General features: G+C 45.2%; 1 protein-coding gene across 4 annotated transcripts in view; it reads left to right on the top strand.

The window, feature by feature from the left end:
• Window positions 1-24,288, top strand: part of Zbtb16 (zinc finger and BTB domain containing 16) — a 178,851-nt gene that overhangs the window by 66,994 nt on the left and 87,569 nt on the right. For all 4 annotated transcript variants that reach the window (XM_020180105.2, XM_020180111.2, XM_020180106.2 and 1 more), the window contains exon 3: window positions 21,906-22,003. In XM_020180105.2, the coding sequence (XP_020035694.1) occupies window positions 21,906-22,003 (98 nt within the window). The remainder of the gene's footprint in view (window positions 1-21,905; window positions 22,004-24,288) is intronic.

Raw genomic sequence — 24,288 nt, 5'->3', positions numbered from 1 at the left:
TCTTACTGGTCCTTTTCACAGCCTAGGTCTAAGGCAGAAAAGTGGGACCTTGGTGGTCTTGGCTGTGGCTCACTAGGTCTGGGACTTGAAGTAGAGGAAATGGGTTTCCTGGCAGGTGACCATCAGTGGCAGTTGTCTCTCTGGCAGCCTCCTTGAGGCAATCCTTGTGCAGGTGTTCAGAAGGGCCAGATCACAGTGTCTAAGAATACCCTATCTCAGGGAACTAGCCTAGTGGCTCTCCTCAGAGCCTCCACGTGGGGGGGACACATTTATGTTTCCTGTGGAGGTGGACTAAGTAGCCTCATCCTTTACCAGGGCCCCAGGGACCCCGTGTGGAGAATGTGGCAGAGACACACAAGTGTGTAGCTGGTTGTACCCAGCACTGGCTCAGGACGGTTTTTCTTAGCAAGGGTGAGCGTGTGAAAATGTTTAACACAATCCTAATAGGAGTTCCACACTTAATTTAGTTGGGCTTTGGGACTTAGCAGTTTCACTGCTTTCTCCTTCTGTCCTACTCCTGGTGTTTTTCTTGGCGTCAAAGTCGGTACAGGGAAAAAGTGATTTGCACCCCTTCAAGTGGCTCTGGTTTGATTTCCCAACTCTAGTTGTATTTCTGGTGAGCAGAGCTGTATTTCCTCACTACAGTTTTGAACTGGGCCTTTCTCTCCTTTCCTTGTCTTCCCTTCCTCCTTGTTGATATTCAAATCAGTGATAGCAAAAAAAAGCAAGGTAGAAGCTGGTATCTACAATCCTTGCTACTTGGGAGGCTAAGATTGGGAGGATCAAGGTTAAGTCCAGCCCCAAGCAAATAGTTTGCAAGACCCCCATCTCCAAAGTGACCAGAGCGAAATGGACTGGAGGTGTGACTCAAGCAGTAGAGTGCCTGCTTTGTAAGCACAAAGCCCTGAGTTCAAACCCCAATCTCACCAAGGGAAAAAAAATTAAAAAGCAAGGTAGAAATAGAGGGCTTTTGGGATTGTGGACCCAAGACTTGCTTTTCCTTAAGTTATGAAAGTAAAGAAGGGCTATTTATTTATTTATTTATTAATTTTGGCAGTACCGGGGTTTGAACTTAGGGCCTCATGTTTTACCACTTGAGCCACTCCATCAGCTCTTTTCATGATAGTTATTTTGGAGATAAGGCCTCACCTTATGCCTGGGCTGGCCTGGACCATATCCTCCTGTTTGTGCTTCCCCACATAGCTGGGGTGATGGGGCCAGGTCTTGAGATGGGGTCTCGTGAACTTTTTGCCCTGACTGGCCTCGAATCACCATCTACCCTATCCTTGCCTCCTAAATAGCTAGGATTATAGGCTTGAGCCACCATGCCCGGCCTTACTTTTAATAAGTGGGAGTGGAATCAACCAATGGCTCCCTGTAGAAATTTGGCACAATATTGTGTGCCTAGGATGGACTGTGCAGTTGGGGTATTTGACATAGTTGAAATTTGAAGATCTTGTGATGACCAAGTTGGTGGATGCCATATGTAGGCAAGGCTTTAAGAACTGAAAATCCTCAAATGTTATAAAGGCCTCCTTCTTCATCTATGAAGTCATCTGATTTTAAACAATGAAAGTGGGTACAAGACTGGCACCAGAGAAAGAAGAAAGAGGAACAGTTTTTATTAAGCACCTATTGTATGATAGACATTGTTGTATGGTTTTTATTTTTTATTTATTTTTATTTTAATAAATACCTTTCAGGTTAATTCTAAGCTTAGATTTAGCAGTTCCCTGGTTCTGGGGGCTTGAACTGTCTATAGGTGGGATTATTGGTCATAGGAGCAGATAAACCACCAGCATCAAGTGATTCGTTTGGTGTCCAGATTGTGCCGGATGCCCTGGAAGATGTGAGTCTGCCCGCTGTCATGCCTTCTCTTGGGGTTGGTATCACACACCCATCTACAGGTGTGGACATCCCCACACAGAGGAGGTAGATACAGTTAGTGAGCCATGCACTAGGAGCTCTACATTCCAGTGCCCCAGAATTCACGGGGTTCTGTATTGGGGATATCAGGAAGGTGAGTTTTGAGTCCCTCTGTGGGACACCCCACCTCCTTAGCAAGGTCTTATAGGCTCCTATGATGCAAGGTGTGCCAGCCTCTGGACACCAGATAGATTAGGATAGAAAAATCTGCTCCTAACAATGCATGGTTTGTGGTGTGGTAGGCAGAACAGTGACACCTGCCCCCCAAGATGGCTTTTTCCTAATCCCTGGAACTCATATGTTAGGTTATATGGCACAGGAGAATTAAGGCTATTAAGCAGTTGACTTTAAGATAGTGAGATTATCCTGGATTATCCAGGTGGGTCCACTGTAATCAATACAACAAGGGGCTTTAAATGTGAAAGAGGGAGGCAGAAGAGTCAGTGTCAGAAGAGGAGCGAGCCATGGGGCCAGGTCTTATCCTGAAAGAGGTAAGAGACAGTTTCTCCGCAAGACCCTCCAGAAGACACAGAGTCCTGCCAACGCCTAGATCTAGATCCACTGAGAGAGACCCGTTTTGAATTTCTTAACAACCCAGAACTGGGGAATAACACAGTTATTCTTGTTTTAAGCACTAAGCTTATAGTAATTTGTTACATCAGCTAAAGGAAGCTACTACTGTGAGAAGAGAAGAATCCTAAACGGCTTGTCCTTGGGGAGATGGGAGCCAGTGCTTTTCCTTTCATAGTTCTCAGAGGCACCTGCAACATGCAGAAAGCCAGGCAGGGTGGATCTTGGTCCGACTCCTCATTTGTTCCAAATGAAAGAGATTCTGCCCATCTCTCCCTTCTTCCTTGCACCTCTCTTTTGGGACAGCTCCTTTGAGTGTTGTGGATTCATTTGTAAGTGAGGAATTTCAGTTGTAGTGGGAGCTCTGACAGAATAAGGGGCAAGCGAGGACTTCATGGAATTCCATTGCGCTTCTTAGGCTGGGAGCCTTGCAGGATTGTAGTCTGAGGGGCACTGATGTCATTGCCAATCTTCCCTTGTGTAGACATTTCTTTTAACTCATCTTCCTTGTGTGAACACCCTGGATGTGGATTTAAAAAGGAGCAAATCCTCCTAGGAAGTGCTAAAAATAGCGTTCACCTTTAAGAACTGTCTTGGCATGTCGTGAAGGTTATTTACCCTTGTTTGCAGAACAAGGGTGTTCTGTGTAGGGTCACCTGAAAGCAGATTCCACTGAGTCTGACTTGAATCGCCCTGAATGTTGTGTCATTAGGGAAGGACTCAGGAGCTCATAGATTGCAGATCTGTCCACTGGCTCACAGAGTTGGAGAGAACATTCTGTTCTACAGATGGGGAAATTGAGGCATACAGGGAACAATGCTCCATGCAAGATCTTCCAGTGAGTTTGTGGCAGTCTGAGACCTTCCTCCCTACTGCTTTGGAATGTTCTTGTGTTCTTATATTCTGGGGACTGGAGACTGTAAGCAAATTGGAGTGGCTGCCCCCGGTGTCAGCTCTCCACCCCCCAAGAGATGAATGGAATGGAAGTACAATGGGTGGGGTTTGGGCAACTTTATTCCCCAGCACAGAACCTGAGGATAGTGTCTACTGAGTGTGGCTTTGTCTTGGGTGTTACTGTTTATTTTTAAGATTCACATAGAGTTTTCACTGAAGGGTATCAGCTCTCTTAAAGGTCACATTGTGCTGTCTCGGGTGTTTATGATTTAGTTCTCTTTCCTGGACGGGCATGCCCTATACTCAAGTTTACTGGCCTATTTTCCTATCCCATGGATTTCCATGTTCTGTGTGGCATTTCTTTTCTGGGGGTTTTAAAACACATTTTAAGAGCTCTATCCCTAAGTCCATTTATTCCTGGATATATAGGAAGCCCAGGGGCCTCCCGGGCTCTCTGAGTTGTCTGGTGCTTAGAAGGTTAAACTGTTATGGACATAGACATTGCACTTGTGTGTTCTCTTGTTTCCTGCATTCAGCAATGACCTTTGGGGGACAATTGTTCAGGAGACCAGCCATGCTCTACCATTTGAAGCCAGCTAATCTCATCTCTACCAAAAGAGAAACTTAACCTTTCTGTACTGATTAAGGCCACTGCCACCAGCCCAGTAAAGATGCCATCGCTTATATTGCTCGCTTGCCCCCAGCTCTCCTAAGGAAGAGTCCTCCAAGATGGGAAAGAAAGGGAAGTGGAAAGTACACAAGAGAGTTGAATGAACTGTGTGTGGTACTTTTCATCTGTTGGCCTCACTGGGGAAGAAACTTGGCCACATTTATTGGGGATAGCAAAGTGACATGATGTAGATGTTCGGATGACAATTAAGTATTTATATGACTAGACTCAAGGATTTCCCAGCCACAACACCTCCAAATCCTTTCAGCCTGCTTGTAGAGAGAGGCCTAGAGGCATCCAACAAGACAATTAGTGCGTGAATTAGATTGTGTCTTCTGGAAGGGAGCCACCGTTCCCTCTGCCCACTCTATTACAGTTTATTTCATTAAGGTTGACCATGTCCCTCTCTCTGGACAGAGAACAGGGTGCATACTATAGAGAAAACAGTAGCTTGGCTGCTTTGAGCACAGCACCCTGTTCTGGTGATGAGTGCAGTCAGCTCCATGTTCTGCACTGGTGAGAGGTAGAGAGAAGACCACTCAGGCAAGTGCTGCTTTTCTGATTGGTTCATAAAAAAGGCAGTGAGTGAGGTGTGGCCTTCCAGGCCCTTGGGAAGGAGCCCATAGGGACCAGGATGAAAGGATGCATGGTAGCTGTTGGTAGGCACACCCATCAGACTTCCATTGCCAAGCAGGAGAGAGGACAAGTGGGATGAGTAGGCAGGAGGCAACTCCTAGGGCCAGGTATGGATTTTAACTCTAGGAGATGCCATTTTCAGGAAATACAAACCATGTGTCTAGGAGTGAGTAATACTACTTTTTCAGTCTTGGTAGACTTAGAGTTTTGCACTGGAGACCAGGAGAGGTTGTAAGATTCCCAGGAGGACCCTAGGATATGTAGGGGTTCAGAGGTGGGTATGTCCCAAGATGGATACAAACCTTACACAAAGAAGAGGCTGTTTTCTGCATGGGCTACTTGGAAACTACATTTGCAGTATTTAGTACTCTTCATGTAGCCTTAATTTTTTGCATCTCCCTTGTTCTTGTCCTGCTATTAGTATGCATTTTTTTTTTGCAGTACTAGGGTTTGAACTCAGGACCTTGGGCTTGCTAGGCAGTTGCTCTACCTCTGGAGCCATGCCCCCAGCCCTTTTTTGCTATAGTTATTTTTTGGATAAGGTCTTGCCTTTTTTTCCCTGGGGCTCAGTTATATTACTACCTATGCCTCCCGTGGAGCTGAGATGACAGGTGTATACTATCACTGCTGGCTTACTTGTTGAGATAGGTTCTCGCTAATTTTTGGCCTGGGCTGTCTTGGAACCTAATCCTCTTGATTTCTGCCTCTGAAGTAGCTGGGATTACAGGCCTGACTATACACTGTCTTGAAGTCTTTAACATATCTTGTGTTCTTTTCTTAATTGTAAACTCCTAGAGAACACAGCCAGTGCCCTCCACCTGGACTAATACTATGCCTTGCATTTAGTAGACAATGCATATGTCAACTTTGTTGGAGTGAATGGAAATACCATGGCTTACTCGCCTCCTCGTAGGGGAGCTGCTTGCTCATATTCCCACTGTCTTCTCACCTGTCCCCCAGCCCAGTTTTCTGTCTCAAAAACTGGCAGATGCCAGCCTCTTCCTCCTCCGGAAGTGATGCTGTGAGGGTTTATAAAATGAAAGTCGTGAGACACCCATGCATGTGTAGGAATGGAGCAATCATGGGAACATGAGACCACACTGCTAAAGGCCAGTGGAGACCCTTCTAGTCTGTCAGTTTTGATTCATGGCTTTCCATTTGCTGATTGGCCAAGCTGCTCTTCAGTCCTGAAGGAGAAGAGGTATTTCTAATTCCCTGGCATTTCACGATTTTCTGTGGTTATTATTTTTATTGTACTTCCTTCCTGCTTGCTTCTTTATTTGCCAACCCTGCCAGTTCATTCAGTATGATTGTTTCAGCTTTATTTGGAAACATGAGGCCTCGTTTTACAATAATAGTTCCTTAATGATTTTCTAAATGAAACTTGCATACTTCTTCTCCTCCCCCACTCTTCGGATATTAAACAAATATCTCTAAGAGGTTTCCTTTCTCCCCCTGGCGACCAGCAGTTTGCCAAGCCAGATGGTGAGAGATGGTGTGTGTATAGGGTTGTGTCCACCCATCCACATGTGTGCAATAGGGGATTCTTGTAGAGGGTGCCTACTTCTGCAGCATCTTCCTTCCTTGTTGGCTTTCAACTATGGAGCAAGACAGAGCATGTTGGCAAATGACCAGACATAGAGTGAGTGGCAGGAAGGTCCCATTGCCCTAATACTCCTGCAATAAATCCACTTTTTCATGAATGGGAGGCTGTGGGGGGAGAGGTAGATGGAAGAGCAAATGTCTGGCTGTTCTCCAAGGCCAGATGTTCTATAGTGCCATATGTCATGATAGGAAGAATAGCATTGAGGCTTCTAGAGTGTGGCAGACCAGTGCTCTTGATCTACCTTGGTCCTCATGTCTCCCTTCCCTCCCTCTTTGTTTTCCAGGCCCACCTTCTCCCCGCAATAGTCTTCTTGTCTGTACTCATTCACATCCCTCCATAGCACTCATCTCCACTCCTGTTGGTCTATCTCTGGGTTGCTACCCTGTGGTAAGGACCCATGCTGTTCTTGTTTCCTCCTCTTCGAAACCTTCTTGGCAATGCCTGCTGCACACTTGGTATCTGCAGAGCCCCGTCTTGAGCCACCTCTTCAAGTAGGCCTCTGAGGTCTTGATTCCCACTCACTGTGGATGTTGTGGTTGTAGTCAGGACCTGACATTAGAGCATGTGCCTCAGTACTGCTTTCTGTCATTTTGCATTTTGTCTTCACTCTTCAACTAAAGCTTTCTGAGGGCAAGTTTTTTGTCTTGAGCTTTTGTTAGATCTTTCATTATGCCAAATAAATACCAACTGATTCTCAGTCTGTCTAGGCTTGTGAGAGAAGGGAGACCTGAGTATTCTTGCCTTCCAGGCATGTTACATTGGTGGCCAGCTCAGGGTACCAAGGGGAAAGAAGTAACATCGCGCATCCCATGCATTGCGCGTTTTGGCTGCCATCTGCGTTCTCATGAGTAGGTGAAGCACGCTTAATTAGAAGGAGGTAACAAGCAGTAGAGACAGCTCTTTTGAGTTCCCTGTCATTACAACTTGTACTCCATGGAGCTAGGCACCTGTGGCAGCAGTAGATTGAGATAGATGGTTTGGTCCAATCTCTCTCTTCTTGCACCATCTTAAGGAATAGAAGCTTTCTGCAGATGGATGGCATGAGACTGTGTTGGCATTTTGTTCTGGAAGGCTGACCTAACTACTGTCTTTGGAAATGCCCTCATTCTCAATTTAGAATTTGGGCACTTCTCTCTGTCTCTGTCCTTCTATGGACCCTGCCCACACTGAGCCTCCCACTCCCAGCCAGCTCATTGTTCCATGAAGGATTTTGGTGGCTTCTCTATGACTGCAAAAGTGAGACCTTAGCCTCTTTCCTAGGAATCTGTACTACCAGCCCACTCTGCAAGCTTATCCCCACCCACTTTTCCACATGCCCATTTGGGATAAGCCTGGCCAATCCCAAGAATGCCTGCTTACCCTAATGTGAAGGCTTGGCTCACGTGGAAAGCTCTGTCACCTGGCGCTCTCCCACATCCAAGGCCTTTTGATTTCTCATATTCCCTGTCAAGGGGGATGGAGCCCTTCTGAATTTTCAAAGCCCCCAGAAGACCAGCTCCATCTAACTATATCCTCAAGCCATTTCTAGCCACAGCACCTGGTTTCTCTGTTCCTCTTCTGTACACACATATTAGTTGACATATTGACACATCACTACATCCTCCTTTCAGAATTCCTTCTGCCTTTTCCTCCAGTTCTGTCTCTTGGTCCAGCTAGGTCATGGACTGAACAGGGAACAAGGGTCTGTCTTCTTCAGCCTTACACCAGCTAACATTTATTCCACACGTGTTCTGGTGCCATGCTTAGTTGTTTTTCATGCACAGTCTTCCTTTATCTCCTCTCAGAGGTAACCGTGTTATTCCCCTATTTGTCAGATGAGAAAGCTGAGACTCACAGAATTCAAAAGTCTTAGAGCTAGTTTACCATAGACCTGGAATTTGCAAACAAGGCTGGCATCAGAGTCTGAGTTTCTAAGCATTTTTGCCTTAACGATTGTATCAGGTTCAGTGATCAGCTACATGACTGTGGGCACATTGTTTATGTTCTTGTACTTCAGGGGGTTTTTTCGGGTAGGGAGTAGTACTGGGGTTTGAACTGAAGTCCTTGCTGTTGCTGTGGAAGTGCTGGACTACTTGAACACTTCCAGCCCTTTTTTGCTTTAGTTATTTTTCAGATAGAGTCTTGTGTTTTTTCTCCATGGCTAGCCTGCCACTGTGATCCTCCTAGCTCTGGCTGGAGGATTACAGAGTACTCCACCATGCCCGGATTTGAGATAGGGTCTCACTAACTTTTTGCCTAGGTTGACTTTAACCTGCAATCCTCCTATCTCTGCCTCCCAAGTAGCTGACATTACAGGTGTGAGCTATTGCATCCAGCTTGTGATTTAGATTTCTTCTTAGTGAAATGGAAATAAAAATAATCTCTGCCTTATTGGGTTGTTCTGGGGAGAGAGTGAGATAAGGCAGAAAGAGAATAGAATGGGGTTGGACAGATAGTCAGTGTTCAAATACGTTTTGTACAAGTATTCTTTAATTCTTCATTATTAGAATCATCCAAATGTTGGTTATATCATTAGTATCACCTCTTATGTCTCTGGCTTCATTTGTTTTTCTTTTTTGTGGCGCTGGGAATGGAACCCAGGACCTTGGACATGCTAGGCAGTCCCACCACCCCTGAGCTGTACCACGGCCCTCTGGCATCATCTTAGCTCCTAAGACAATGTTGTGTACATGACTTGTGTCCAGAAAATGTTGAATGAATGAATGAAAAGGCACTGAGGCTTCTGGAGATGCCTTGGTGACAAATGCTCAGTGTGAAGTTGTCTTTGTGGCAGATGCTGGCTATGAGGTTGTCCTTGCCAGTGTGCAGGCTTGGCAAGTTCTTGTGCTGGTAGTGGCAGGGGGTGAGTTAGGCTTGGGTGTGGTGGAGGCTGCAGTCCAGCATGCTTCTATAGTCTGAAAACTTTTTCCTTCCCACCCCCTTCCCAGTAGCTCTGTGTCCTGCCAAGTCTGTGCAGAAGCCTTGAAATGACAAAGTACCCTTTAGTTAATTGCACAACGGATTGCCTAGAGTTAAAAGTTCTGATTTATATGACTATAGCTCTAACTGCTCAATAACACAGGCCTGTAATCTACTTTCATTTCAAACAGAACGGTGATTTATAGGGCAGCATGCCGCTTTAGCTCAGAAATGAGGTGTTCAACATATGCTCTGTTGACATAAATTTGGAATTTATCGCTGTTGTCAAAACTGCCTGTTGGACAAAGGTGGGTATTAAGGCAATAAATGCCTCAGAATAGTTTTCTGTCACATTTCTTAACCATTGTATTCAGTCTATTTGAGGGAAAAATATATACTTAAAAGTAATCAAATGTCCAAAATCCATGGATCTTGTTTTGAATGGCAAGATGGGAGGATGCAGGGGTTTGGGGGTAGGGAGTGGAGGGGCACAGGCCAGTAGGGAGGGGGCAGCTGGGGGGGTTAGGGAGGGGAAGGCTTTTCATGAAGTTATGGCCCATTTAAAAGAGATTCCACTTTGCTTCCTCTCCCCCATCCCTATTAGGAGGTAGGCTTTCCTTTCTCATTTACAAAAAGGGGGGAGAAAAATGAAAGCTCATTAAATAAAAATAGTAAAGGACATTTTTATGTGTGGGCTTAAAACCAGCAATGTCAGGGAGGAGTTAGTGAGTGGGACTGTGAGGGAGGCAGAACAGGATTTTGTTTATGGGGAAATAAAGCCACCAGCAGGGTTGGTTTCTTTGCCGCATTGGTGAGCATGGGGCTGCTTCTACTGACTCCTGTGGGCCAGGTGAACGCTTGATTGACTGACACAGTGAGAAGCTGTTGGGTACCATACCCCATCCAGGTCCTGATTGATTTATTATCCATTGTAAAGCCAAGACACACTCACCACTCATCCATCCATACACAGTGCATTTCTTGAATATATACTAGAGCTATGCCCTTTGCTGGACTTGAGGGAAAAGGATTCAATGAGGCAATGCTCCGTGTTCAGGGGAATGCCCATCTATTGTATAGACAGAGAAGCAAGCAGAGGCTCTGTAGGCCATAGACACACATGCAAAGATGGGGTGGGGGGAACGACAGTGGAGGATTGGCTTTGGGAGGAGAAATACTGGGGAAGGCTTAATAGATAGGGGTGATACTGGCCCTCCCACCTAGACAAATGTCCCTTTTAGGGTAGCAGCTCCCTGCAGAGAGAATTTAAAAAATATAGAAAAGACTCTACTGATAGGTCTGGTTTTTTTTGTTTTTTGTTTTTAAATGTGTGATGCTATGGTCAGGTGAACTCTGGTGTATGTCATTTTGGTTTTTTGCACTGTGTGCTGCAAAAATTGGGCCCCAGTGCCTGTCACTACATCATCTAAACCCAGGGCACCAAGGCAGGCAGACAGCACAGGGACTTAGCAAATGCAGCCAGAGTCAAGGTTAAGAATCTCTTTCTCTTTTTCATCTTCTGTTGGAAGGTAACAGAGCTTGAAGTTGTTGGCGTCGTGCATTACGTGAAAGTGCAGGCAGGCGGGCAGGTCCAGAGAGCCTGGGCTGCTGGTTGAGCTTGGAGCCTGGGTTTTATGCATTGCCTGTGCTCTCTGCAGCCCTGCAAGTTAGGAGCCAGAGGAGTCTGCAGGCTGCCTGGTACTTCTCCTGATGTAAACAACGCCCAGCGGGGAAGAGGATGCATATTTGTTGCTTTTATTTTATTTTGCCTTTTATCTCAGTGCCCACACGCTTGGACCACCTCAGTGTTGATAAATGTGTGCTCACACACACACACATGCACAAAGTCTCTATTCTCTGTACTGCATGTGCGCTATACACACACATAGTTCGCACACCCTGGGCATGGACACCAATTGTAAACCTCCTCTGTGTGGCTCACCCTCCCTTTGCCACCAACCTCTGTCCTTTTCACACAAAGCTCCCCATTGGGAAAACTCATAATTTTTACACCACACAGCCTTGACTGGCCATTGCTGGAATTACTGTCTCTTTGAAGTGCTTTCTGCTGGGACATTTACAGGCTGTTTTAATTACCTGCAGCTTGCAAAAGGGTCTTGCTCCATCCCAGTCTTTGTTTGTTTGTTCTTTGCAAGGAGTCTGTGCAGAAAGGGATACGGCTGCCTTCCTTTAGAGAGAGAGAACAGGGGGAAAAGAAGTTTGGGGAACCCTCAACAGAGCTTCATTCCCTGTTCATTGCCTGTTCGAAGAGCCCCTGCCTACTCAAGCAAGCTCAGGCAGAGAGGCCAGGCCTTGCTCTTGGCTCTCCCATCTTCTCAGCAGCTTCCAGTTCTGTGGATCCCTTCCCTTACAGTTTGCCAGGGATGTTTTTGTTTATTCATTTTTGGATTTTGTGTGTGGTGTGTGTGTGTGTGTGTGGTGCTAGGAATTGAACCCAGGGCCTATGCATATTAGGCAAGTGCTTTACCACTTCCATCTCCAGCTCTGTGCATTTTTAAGTGTTGTCTATTTTCAGCAGAGATACCAGGGCTGTCAAATCACGCTTTCCTCAGTGTTGACCAAATCAAAGTTGGTTGCACTTGAGCTGGGATTTCTCTTGTACTTTTCAACTAAATCTGTTTTAAGGAGTGTGCATTGTTAAATTACTGAGTCTGGACATGGGATGGAAGGTTGGAGTGCAAATCCCATGTGAAAGTTTACCCATTTTGAGCTCTCTGGTGTTTTTCTTTTCTCTTCATTTGATTCTCTTTCTAACATGAACTCGTTCCAAACAGCATTCTTTGGGGTTTCCATTAAACGTGAATGTGATGGGTCCTGTTGCAGGTGGAGCCAGTTTACTAATGGAGCCTCAGCAGAAGGAATCTCCTTTCATTTATTCATTTAGTCTAAAAATGTATTGAGAAATTAGAAGCCTCAGACATTGCTGATGGGAATGTAAAATGGCACAGCTGGTTTGGAGAACTGCCTGGCAGTTCCTTAATAGGTAAAACCTAGAGGTACCCTACGACCAAGTAAATCCATTACCAAAGAGAGGTGCAAAACACGTGTCCCCAGATAAAACTTGCACATGAATATTCATGGCCACATTATTCGTAATAACCAAAAGGTTCAAACAGCCAAATGTCCGTGAACCTATTAGTGCGTAAACAAAGGACGGTATATCCATAATACCATGTTCTTCCACAATAAAAAAGAATGACATACTGATACAGGCGACAGTCGGGATGAAGCTAGAAAACACTATGCTAGGTAAAATAAACCAGATCCAGAAGGGCGCAGGTTGTATGATTTCCAGTTACGTGATATGCTCAAAATAGGCAACTCCTTAGAGCAAGGGAGATTAGTGGTTGCCAGAGGCTCGGGCTGGAGGATGAATAAGGATGACTGCTCGTGGGTATGGGCAGAGTTGTTTTTAAGATGATGAAAATATTCTGGAATGAGATAGTGGTGAGGGCTGCATAGTTCTGTGAATGTGCTGGTATATTTTCAAAGTATACTTTTAAAATTTTAGGTTGTTTGAATAATATCTCAGTAAAGTTGTTATTTAGGAAAATGTACCAAATGCTTCCTCTTTGCCAGACTCCAAGGACACAGTGATGGCTCTGCCTTAATGTACCTTACAGTCTAGTAGAGATAAAGAACACTAATAAAAAGCCAATACGTAATTGCAAGTTGTGTTAGGTGCGGTAAAGAAAGTCGGTAAACCACAACAATGGAGGATAGGGTGGGTGTAAGACCCACTCAGATGGGCTATGGTTCATGTGCAGTCTGACTCACCTAGAGGCTGACACACAGTTGGTGATTAACACAGGGTGGATGGCAGCAGGGAACAAGTCAGCATGCCTTCCCTGCAAAAGGACCAAAAGCCCTTGTGAGACCCAGCCTGTCTGTGGACTGTGGGTATCAGCATCATCACCCTTTTGTCTTAGAAGCTCCTCTGTTCCTGCTCCTGCCTGATTATGTTGGGTGACTCTTGGGAAGGTTCTCAGCACCTTCCCAGTCTACCTGCTGGTTTCCCTGCTCATTGCAGGGAGAGACTGGCCCAGAGGCTCAGGAAGGACATTGAGATGAGTGTGTCTGGTCTCTCCTCAGGGAGGCATATGTAAAGGCACAGCCTTTGGTGAGAAGTCTTCAGACTTCCACCTGTTTACATAGGAAAGTAAGGCACTTAACCTCAGTTTCCTCATCCGCAAATGGAGGCTGAACGCTCTGTCCCAGCTATAGGGGGTTGAGATAGTCCTTAGGAAGCTCTTACCTTTGTTAATTATACAACCCTAGATTTTTTTTCTAATTATTCCAGAAAGAAGGGGGAAAAAAGAAACAGTAAAGGAGCAAATATCTCTGGATTTTGCTCCTCTTCTTCATTAGAATGACAATAATTTTCGCAATGTGATTTGGCGTCCATACAGGTAATCTGCCGACTCTTCTTTCGTGCTCATTATTAATGTTGAGAGCAATGGCTCTCGAGCTCAGAATCCTCATAGAGAAGTAATTTAATTTTCAGTGTACTAAAGCAGAAAGAATGAGGCAATATACATTTATACAGAATGGTTTAATTCCAAAGAAGCGTCCTTAATGGACTTCAGTTAGACTCAACGATCTCTGTGAGTTTCTGTGGCTGTTCTGTAGGATTTGAAAGTAGTGTCCTGGTTTCCTGGTCAAAGTGTGGACATATGAAAATGAGCCTTGATAAGCAGGAGGCAAAGATTCCTCCGCATACCCAGGGAGAACAGGGAGATAACGGAGAACTCTATAGCTTTTTGCAAGCTGTTTTCTCAGAAATGGGCTGTTTGTGCTGGTTAAAAAGCCTTGTATGGGAGAGAGAAAAAACAACCCCCCACATATCTATAACCATACTTTGATTCCCTTATAGGGCTTGTGAGGATCTGGAGAGAATAGTTTGGATTTATTTTTGTTACCCTCAGGCTGACATCATCAAATATGCATCGTGGTACCCAGTTTTGGGTTTGGAAAAAGCTCAGAGAAGCTATAAATCTTGAGGCATTTTACTATTTTTTTCTTCTTTCCTTTTCTAAAAGCACAACTTTTTCTGTTTTCTTAAAAGAAAAAGAAAGAAAGGAAACTACAAAAGTGTGTATTGATCCCTTCTCTTCAGATCTCAACTGCCCAGGCTGTAATACCTTGCTTACATCTGCCAGGTTTTTGTGCCGTTTTGCAATATCTCCTTAATCCAGTGAGCATAAATAGAACATTTCAATCATATTTGGCTACCAGGAACCTCACAGATAAGCACGCTAAGACCTTGTTGAAAGAGACTGTATGAGATTGTGTGTGATAAGATCACCCCATAGCCCAGTGCCCAAATGAAAAACTTTTGTTCTTGGAGAAATTTGTTGATAGAGATATTTCAAATAAATGACTTAGGAGAAGTCAGTATTTTAAAACAATGGACTGGTTATGTAATAGCCAGAAGCCCAGGCCTCCTGGTGCTCAGCAGCTATGAAGAGCCTTCCCTGAGCAGCTGCACAGAGAGATTGGCATGGCCCTTTGTCATTTCTGAAATGGTATTTTAACACTCAGAGGTGACCTGACTGGAAGGTACTGTACTTGGTGTGGCTATGGTCACAGGAATGCCTTTGTCCTTCCTCATGTTCTCAAGGCTCAGGATTGTCCCTTCCACTCTTCTTTCAGCTCAGACCCTTGGCCTGGATCCCAGGCCAAGGCAGATGTGTGGCTTTCTTTCTGAGAACCCTATGGAGGACTGCTCTTGAGCTGAGATGTGTGTGTATGTGTGTGTGTGTGTGTGTGTGAGAGAGAGAGAGAGAGAGAGAGAGAGAGGGTTCCTTTTTTCCTCCTTCATTTAGTCATTTTACAAAATCCATGGAACCCCTAGAAGGTTCTGGGCTCAGTGATGAAGACTGAGAGGATGAATGTGGTGTGGACTCTTCATGAAGGAGAGGGAGAGAATCCAGCTAGTACAGACCTACATCAGCCTTACAGCCTTTCAGTTTTGTAAAGCTGATTAGAAACAACCAAAGAAATTATCTGGTTTGTAAAGTGAAACCAAAACAGGGTAAGAAGTGGCTAGCCATGATCATTTGATGGTTATAGGCAGAACTGGAGTGAAAACCACATCTCGCACACACACATACATATATATCTGGTCAACATACCATATTTTTTTGTCTAGATGATTCTTGAGGAAGCATGGCTTCTTTGGAATTCTTTCCCCTTTCCTTTAAAAGACTTCCAAACAACCAAATGGCCACCAGCTCCATAACTATGGGTCTGCATCTCCAGGCTCCTAAATGCAGCACAGAAGGTGTTAACTAGCACTCAATGAGTTCTTCTTGTTTTTTAAAATCTGCTCTTTGAAATCCTTGGCTTTTATTGGTATATTTACTTTATGGCATACATAAAGAGCTGTATTAAAAAATAAATTGTGTTGTAAAAGCATTCGGTAATGTTTATTAATATTGACTAGTCAGGGAGCAATGAACTCTATTGCTAGAAGAATAATTTGTGGCAATACTAACTAAGCATTTGCAGCTTGTCAAATGACTGTCTAATCTTAACATTAAAAAAAGGATAATTTCCTTATGTCCTGAGAAAATGAAAGTGACCCATTCCCCACTAAGATTAGAACTACCCCTTTTCAGTCCCTGGGGTTCAGGCCTGCTCTCTGCCTCTAGGTAGGTGCAGGGCTATATCTTAGTGGTCAGACGTCCCTTTGTCTTACGGTGGCTGGAAGCCACCCCACTAGGAATAGCTCCTCATCCATCTGTTCTTGCTGCCTGAGTATGGGCTGAGGATATTGAAGGCAGAGATAGAAACATGGTTCTAGTCCCCAGGAGCTTATAGTGCTGGGGAACTTACAAATGGCTTAGTCTTGAATCATGTATGTAAGGAGAATCACATGGGGTGTGACTAATAACCTGCATAGCTTGAAATATGACACTGATGGTGGTATTAAGAGACATTCTCTGTGAAGATCGAATGTCACCCTTAGAAGGCAGGGAACATTCCCTTAATGTCCCAGAAGCCCTGTGAATAGCCTGCTCTGGTTTAGGGCAGAGACCCCAATAGAACCATCTTCTAGAATGCTGGGTTGTGCACAGCTGTAATCCCAGCACTCAAGTAGCAAAGGTGGGAGAATAGTGAATTTGAGGCCAATTTGGGCTACCTAGCAAGTTCCAGGCAAGCCTAGGCTATATAACAAGATCCTGTCTGATAAAAAAAATTTTTTTTAAGACATGTGCAGGGAGATGAACAGAATATTGACACCACCTGTCATCCCCCTGACTATCGGAGGAAATCCTGATAGCCTCATAACTTTCATTCATTCCTTTCTCTTAAAATTAGAACCCAGAATGCCAGTGGCAGGTTGACTTTTCTATTGTCATTTGAACTAAGGGTCAATGAAATGAAATTACAACTTTTTAAACTTAAGAGTCTAAGGAAGACAAAGAAGCCCAAGACTGATGTATGTAAGCTCTTCTTTCTTTCAGTTAACCTTCCACTGGAAAGGTGAGTGCAGCCAGGTATAACTTTATCACTGAGCTCGAGGAGGCTGGGGCGTTGGCAGAGCTCCATGAAGGGCCTTGCCTCAGTGCCTTAAACACAGAGGCCAAGTCCTGCTGCTGAAAGGCCCAAAGGGTTTGCAGGGTGACTGAGTTCCCACAGTAAGTAGATGATCTAAGGCATTAGGATTTTGAGAGAACAGAGAGTGACTTAGACCTTGGTTTGACAGAATCTCCTATGTCCTTTTTCTTCTGTTTGGAGTATCTCTTAGAAGCACTGAGTAGTTGAGTTGATAGTCATGGAATTAGAAGGCAAAAGGGTAAGCACTGGGGAGACTTCTGCATGTGAAATAGCTACAGATGAAGGATAGGGTGAGTTGGAAGGACCTTCTGGTCTTTGTTGCCTGGTCTGAGTGTTGGTTCAGGGGCTGGATCAGTCAAGCTGAGAATAAGGAAAATATTATCCGTGGTCCAGCTGTGGAGTTCCCTCCTATATACTTTTCCAATTACAAGTCTGACACTGATCTGTCCAGTAAAACTCCAAAGGGCAGGCAGATCAGCTTCCTAGTAGGAGAGTGAGGGAATACAGCCCCTGGGCTATTGGAATTGAGAAGTGTTTCCCTAGACCTTGCCCACCTGCTGATCTGCTCTAACTTTGCCATTTGTCTTTGGGCAGATGAACTTGAGAAGAAATGTGGCATTGGCAGTGCTGGGCCTTGAACCTCTCTCTGTGTTCCAGCCAGTGCTGCTGGCCTTTTCCCCTTGGTACCTGCTGGTGTGGTGAGCCCTTCTCCTGGCCTTGTCTCCTGGGTCCTTGGCTGCATGGTCCTTTGCTGAGCCTTTCCTACAGAAAGTACTGATAGAAGACAACCTTAGGGAGCAGGTGTTATGGCTAGTTGTCTCTGGAGACTGAAGGTAGGAAGGATGGGACTTGGTATGGGTCACCTTGCTGCCAATCCTATTGCTGGTGCTGGGTTGATAAAGCTTTATCCTGAAGATAGGAGGTTGATCTAAAGCTCAGCCTTCATGCTGCTATTAAGTTGACATTGACCTTCCTTATCTAGACTTCAGGAGCCACAGGACAAGATCCAATTGTGGATTGAAGCTTTTGTACTTAGAGTATTGTGAGGATGAGTAGAGGAATGTCCTAGGCTCCACTTTGTCTAGAGGGGTTTCTTTAGCAGTGTTGAGCAATCTCTTTTAAACTAAGTCTTTTGAAGAAAAGGAAATACACACATGACTTCGTCATGAGGAGTTTTCATCCTAAACTAGACAGAATGTATGGATTTTCAGACTTGCAGCAGAACAGAAATGGTTCAGAAGATGAACTTGTACTTGGCCGTCTTGTGAGAGTTGCATGGTTGAGAATTAGTGGGTCTTTTCCTTGTGTTACTTCTTAAGAGAGTCAGATTTGCTTAGCTCTAATTTCTCATGATTCAACTTTCTTGATAATATGGATAGAGCCTGGATAGGGGTTAATTTTTTTGTCCTTTTGGACATTAGGTTACCTAATGTTGCCACCATTAGGGGTGACCATACTCTCCAAGAATAAATAGTGGGAACCTAAAACATATGGGGGAAATGGATTCTCTCCTGAGCATGGGGTAATGTTTGGGCCATGCTGAAACCAGGTTACATTCAAAATGGTGTCAGCAATATGGCTTCCTCTCAGAGAAAAGAACGTGAAAACGCCATCATCAACCAAGCCAGTACACAGAAAAGTACAAAATGTCCCCAGATGTCCTCCTTCCCTATATTACAGTGGAGGCTGATTATCTTAGATGGCCATGAGCAGTTAGACCTTGTGAGGAGACAGGACCAGACCGAGAAGATGTATTGAAGGTGGTAAGAAGGAAGAAAGTAGACAAGATTTCTATTTTGATCTAAATCTCTGCAGTGGTTTTGGGAGGTTATGGTCTATAGGAGAATAACCATGAGTTCAAACAAAAGTTGTACTTTTTTTCCAGAAACCAGTTGGAATTCGATTGGCTCTTCTATGAACTGTGTGTTAAGAGTCTGGGGGTAGCCATGCCCATGGAATGCACTTATTTCTTCTCTGCTGTTTGCTTTTTCTTTGAAAAAGGACAAGCCTCCATTTCTCTAAACTCTTCCTTCCTTACTATGTGAACAATCATTAAAGCTATAAGCAAACCTTTGCTTGGTTCCATTGAATCTTGGTCAGGCCTGTGAAGTTGTTCCGTTTTCCTCTGCTGAACTTTGTGTGTTTTACCTGGCTCTCTCTGCCAGTAGGGTAGGACCTTTGTCCTTGCACTTAATGTGTACTCTCAGGGTGCCATTCTCGCTTCTGGGAACTTGTGTGGGGGCACTGAGTTAGTGGGTCAGTTTCAGGGCAGTGTTCCTACCCCAAGGATTAGGCAAGATAGGACACCTGTACCTCTTGAAGACTGGAAAATACATGGCAAGAGAGTAGTTCTGAGGCAAGGCTCCTGAGAACCACTCCCTTATGAGTAAGGAAAGGAGGAAACTCAGGTCACGTGGATTAGAAGGTTTTAAATGATTAAGATTGCTGGGTCGGGGCTAGAATTTTGCCTGGATTATCCTAGCCTGATGGCCTGGGTGTTAGAGGAGTCCACAGTGCACAGTGACAAGTGGGGCTTGGCTCAGGGAGCATGAAAGTGCCCCTTGGAGGAACTGCTTGGAAAAAGGACATGGGTAAGACTTTTGAATAATAAATTTTTTCTCCACCCAACATTGTACATACCATTCACATCACTTAAAAATTGAGAAAATAGTAGAGGGATTATTACAGCAGGACTTGTTTAAGTTCTTAAAACAAGTTAGTGGCTGAGTCAAGATGATAATCTAGCTCTTCTGGCTGCTCGCTGGGTGTTCTTCCCTGTGCCCTGTTACCTCTGTAGGAAAAGGGCAAGCTCTCATGACCTCTCACATTGAACCAATCCAGTTGGCCACTGGAAGAAAAGCCACTTCCAACAGTTGCCAAGCAAATCCATTCAAATCTAGGGGAAAGGCAATGGCATTACTCAAGAGTATTCATAGGATGAGAGGGGTATGATGAAACCCTCAGAGAGAAGAGATGGCAGCCCAAGAGGGAAATTTAGCTGAGGGTGGCTCCTCAAATCTGAAGACAGGTCATTCCAGAATCCTTTTGGAAGACAAGTCCAAATAGGTGTCTGTCTTCTTGTTCCTCCTGACAGTCCCCCATTCCCAACTGATGTGGGCACCCTTGGAAACTAATAAAACACCAGTGAAGAAAAGGATGAAAATAAACTATAACCCATACATCGCCATCCACCAAACCTTACCGTGATTATAGATGAGTTCACCAGCCCAACCACTCCTGAACACAGTCTTTGCCCTTCCATAGAACATCTCTGAGTAAAGCAAACATCCATCATGCCTGGGCATGGGACAGGAATGTACCATTGCTATATGTGTATGCGCACATGCATGTGCACATACACACCTGGGCACATATTTTAAAACACACTTTGACACAGACATTATCAGGACATGTCCCAGTACTCAGCATTGTGAAATATATTTAGAGTTAAGAATGTTCAGTTAAAATGTTCTGTACTGTTACTATTTCTCAATTTGGTTGGATCAGCCATGGCCAAGAGTGAGATAACATGGGGGTGGGGTGCCCTACAATGTTGTGGATGAGTGTGTGTGTGTGTATATGCTTGTATTGAGAAATCATCTATCGTTGGCAAGGGGTACAAGGAAAGCACCAAACAAAACAATATGATTGAGAAAGAGTTTTGCAAAGAGAACTATGTGATCTCTATTAGAAGCCTGTAGACATTGGATCCTATGTAGTCCCCAAGCCACAGTGGCCCATGAGCTATGGTGCTGAGGAGGCTCACCTGGGTAGACTACTGACATCAGTATGGGAACTGAAAGTTGGTAGCAATGGGTGGCTTGGGGTCATTGTCATGATCTGGACTCTGACAAGAGTGCATAATAGCTCTTCAGCCCATGTGCAGTTTTATCTGATATCAGCACCAGCTTGCCAGCCTTTTACTGTGGTCCTAACACATCAACATACTGATTTCAGGAGGGTATTGGCTTTCAGAGAGCTCTGAAATCTCCTGCCTGCCCCACCACTCACAGATCCTGCCACTGCCTGCTCTGTTCCTTACAGGCAGCAGCAGTGATGGCGTAGAGACTGGGGCAGAGATGAAGGCTGGATCCTGGATCTGGCAGTGGCAATACGGGCCTGAAAACAGGAGTGGGTATGGGAGAAAAGTCAGCATTTTGGGGCCAACTGGCAGCTTAGAGCCAGCCCCCAGTGCTCAGCTTCCTGCTGGCTGGCCCGCTCAGTTCCTTGCATCTTATTAACTCTATTGCTGGCTCATGACTGAGTAAGGGGTCTGATGGGAAAGGGAAGTTGGGATTGGAGGGAACCCTATTATATTCTTGGTCTGTGATCAGTTATTCAACGTAAAAATATAGCCTAGCCCATTTCACAGAATCTTAGCGATGACAAAGTGTGATAATGTGGGAAAGCCAAAAAATGACTACTACCCCCTCTGTTAGGAATGATCTTACCCAGTTTCTTGAAACCCTTCTATCTGTTGGGGCAAGGCAGAGATGGAAGACAACTCTAAAGCTGGGGGCCTTAGGGGAAGGAAGTGTGTATTTGGGGTCACTGCCATTCTAAGAACACCTGGGTGCCCTGAGAGAGAAGTATCTTGTATTCATGAAGACATCAGCTCCTTATTCAGAGCCTCCTCAATGCCAGTCACTGTGGTGGGCGTGGGAGGCGGGAAAGAGGTAGGACACATGGGCAACCTTCCTGAGTCTGGTGGGAGGCGAGGAGTCAGATGTGGGCAGAGTTGCAGCACAGTGGGGGCAGTATTGCCCAAGATAAGCAGAGGGCAGGGGGCCTTCGCTTGTGATCTGCGCTAGCTTGACAGTGAGCATTATGTCTGTCTGACTGTCCTGGGTTCTTGTTTCCTTCCTGCCCGCAAAATCAGATCTGATTTTTCCTTGGTTTGCTTGCAAACAAATCAGTAGGAAGTGCCCTATTCTTTTCCTTGGACAAGTCTAGGAATGGATGCAGCAGTCCATAGCCACAGGGGGCCATAAAGGCTGTCCAAGGATTCAGGACATGACTCCCATCTTCTTCCCCTGTTCACCTGCAAAACCCCCGGGTAGGTTGGGCCTGCCTTTTGTCCAGCCAGAGCAGCAGCAACCTGTCTTTTCCTTTCCCCTACAGGAAGCTGCACAGTGGGATGAAGACGTACGGGTGTGAGCTCTGCGGAAAGCGGTTCCTGGATAGTTTGCGACTGAGAATGCACTTACTGGCTCATTCAGGTAGGCAAGGATGTTTTAATGGCCCACTGGGCACAGGCCACTACCTCCTGTCCCCCTTCACCCCCAACTCAGAGCCTGCTGTGGCCTGGATGTCCCCCTGCCAATCAGGGCCCTGGTCTACCTTGTTCCTAGAGCCTCCCTCCAAGTTCATGGAGCAGAAAAGCCATCCTGACAGTGTGCCCATCAGATGAAGCGATCCTCATGCTCCCCTGGGGTTCCCAGGGCATCGTTGGCACCCATGCCCTGTGTGATCTACCTTCCAGAGTTGACTGCAGTTTCATTAGCAAAACAGTTGCCGAATTAGGTTGTCGCTATCTAATGAATCTGACTGTTGGGTTCACATTATACAGGAGCCTTTAATTAAATAGATATAGAAAGGTTGGAACACAAAGCTAGTTATAGCATGCTGTCTTTTGCAAGTTAATTTTATCCAATACTAGTAGGGTCGACTGTGTGGCTCTTGGTAATTTTGTTCATGTTTGGGTAAAGCTGCTCTGCCCCATGAGGCGTGGAGATGGGAGAAGCCCGTGACATTCAGCATGCCTGGGTGTGCTTGGTGAAAGGAAGGATCCCCCAGGTCTGACTGTGGCCCCAAGCTGAGGGCCTGCCTGCCTTTTAATTGTAGAGTTTCCAACACTCCCTGTAGGGTTACATTATTTTCCCTCTAAGAACCTTGCCTTTCAACTTTAGAGTTGCATTTTAGGAAGAAGAGCAGGCTACCTTCTTATTTGTGTGTCTTCTTTTTCCATTTTGCCTCAAGCAACTGGTCCTCTAGGCAGTTTGGCATTTGTGAAATGAGCAAGGACTTTGGGACTGGGCAAATGAAGAATCAAATTCTATTCTGTGACATGTGCTAAGTGTGTGACTGTGGCCAGATTTTCTTGTGAACCCCAGTTTCTTTATCTTGTCAAGTGCAGGTTTGCGGACTCATAATTTTTTTGAGAATTAGGTGACAAGATATATGTTAAAAGAATCCATAACAAGGCCCTGGCATACAATTGGTATTTAATAGACTTAAATAGCTGTTTGTACCTTCCTCCCTTTTCCTACCTTTGAGGCTGTCACGCTGGGGCTCCTGTCACCTAACTGCAGAAGCATCTCTCCTGGTGGGCTGTCTGCATCCTGTCCACCTCCAGCCCATTTGTGTGTACAGTTGTGTAAGGCTGTGTAAATGGCTTCACTTCAGTGACTGCAGAGCCCATTTAACTTCATATGCCTGTTGCGTCTGAGCCCCATTGCCTTGTTCACCCCATTCTGTCTACTTAGAAGAACGCCTCTCCTATCTTCCAAGGTCTTATCCATAATGTTACCGGCAACCGTTCTGCACCTCCATTGAGAAGCAATTATGCCTTCTTCTGAATGCCCGTATTTCCTTATCCAAAGCTGTCTTTAGGCACGGTCTTTTTTTCTTTGTGTTCTGGTTATTTAGGGACTTGCCTTATCGTCTCTACTTGGGAGGCAGGGCGAGATGGTGGAAGAAACTTGGGCACCCACCTCCTGATGATGTGACCTTAGGCTCCTGAGCCTTTGCATCCTCGTGTGTAAAATATGCACAGAAATCATAAAACTCATGCTGCATCCTTAGCACTGTGCCTGTCATGTTACGTGCTCACAGGAAGTGTAAGTTCTTTCCCTTTCCTCTAACAGACTGTAAATTACTTGGGCACAGCATAGGTCCCCATTATGTCTGGCACATTGCCTGGCACCTTAGTGGAGTCAGTGATTATTGCTGAATGAATGAGTGCAACCTGGAAGGTAGATGAACAACTCATCTAGGCTCCAAGCTCCTGCCTGGTCTCTCCTGCAGCAGGAAACCTTCGTGGCTGAAGGGCTTGGTGGGATAGGACAGCCAGGATCCCCCTCTTGTACCTCTCTTCCAAACAATGGTAGCAAGTGTGTATTAGTCACTTGTCTCTGCTATGAGGCTCATGGCCACAGTGTTGGTGGTTGTGGCAGAGAGGAGAGCAGCTGATTTCAGACTTTCAAATGAGTTCCATATCCCCAGTTCAGACATGATAGTGACTTTGCACCACTCCCCTGAGGACTGGCAAATTCTGGGGAAGTGCGATCTGTCTTGCCTGGGATGATAGTTGAAGGCCCCATAGTTTGATCTGGATGCCTCAGAGGCTTTGGGAGTTGGGTCCTCTTTTCCTAGTTTCCTCTTTCCATGCCTATTGTATTATCACTGTGTCATATTATTTGTTCCTCTGAGGGTCACTTGTGAATGACTTGTGAAGGAGGATTTTGTGATGGGACAGGTATGATGAGTCATGGTACTGATCGAA

This window comes from Castor canadensis, chromosome 2 (genome assembly GCF_047511655.1).
Source record: "Castor canadensis chromosome 2, mCasCan1.hap1v2, whole genome shotgun sequence".
Lineage (NCBI taxonomy): Eukaryota > Metazoa > Chordata > Mammalia > Rodentia > Castoridae > Castor > Castor canadensis.
This window is presented reverse-complemented; position numbering and strand designations above follow the sequence as displayed.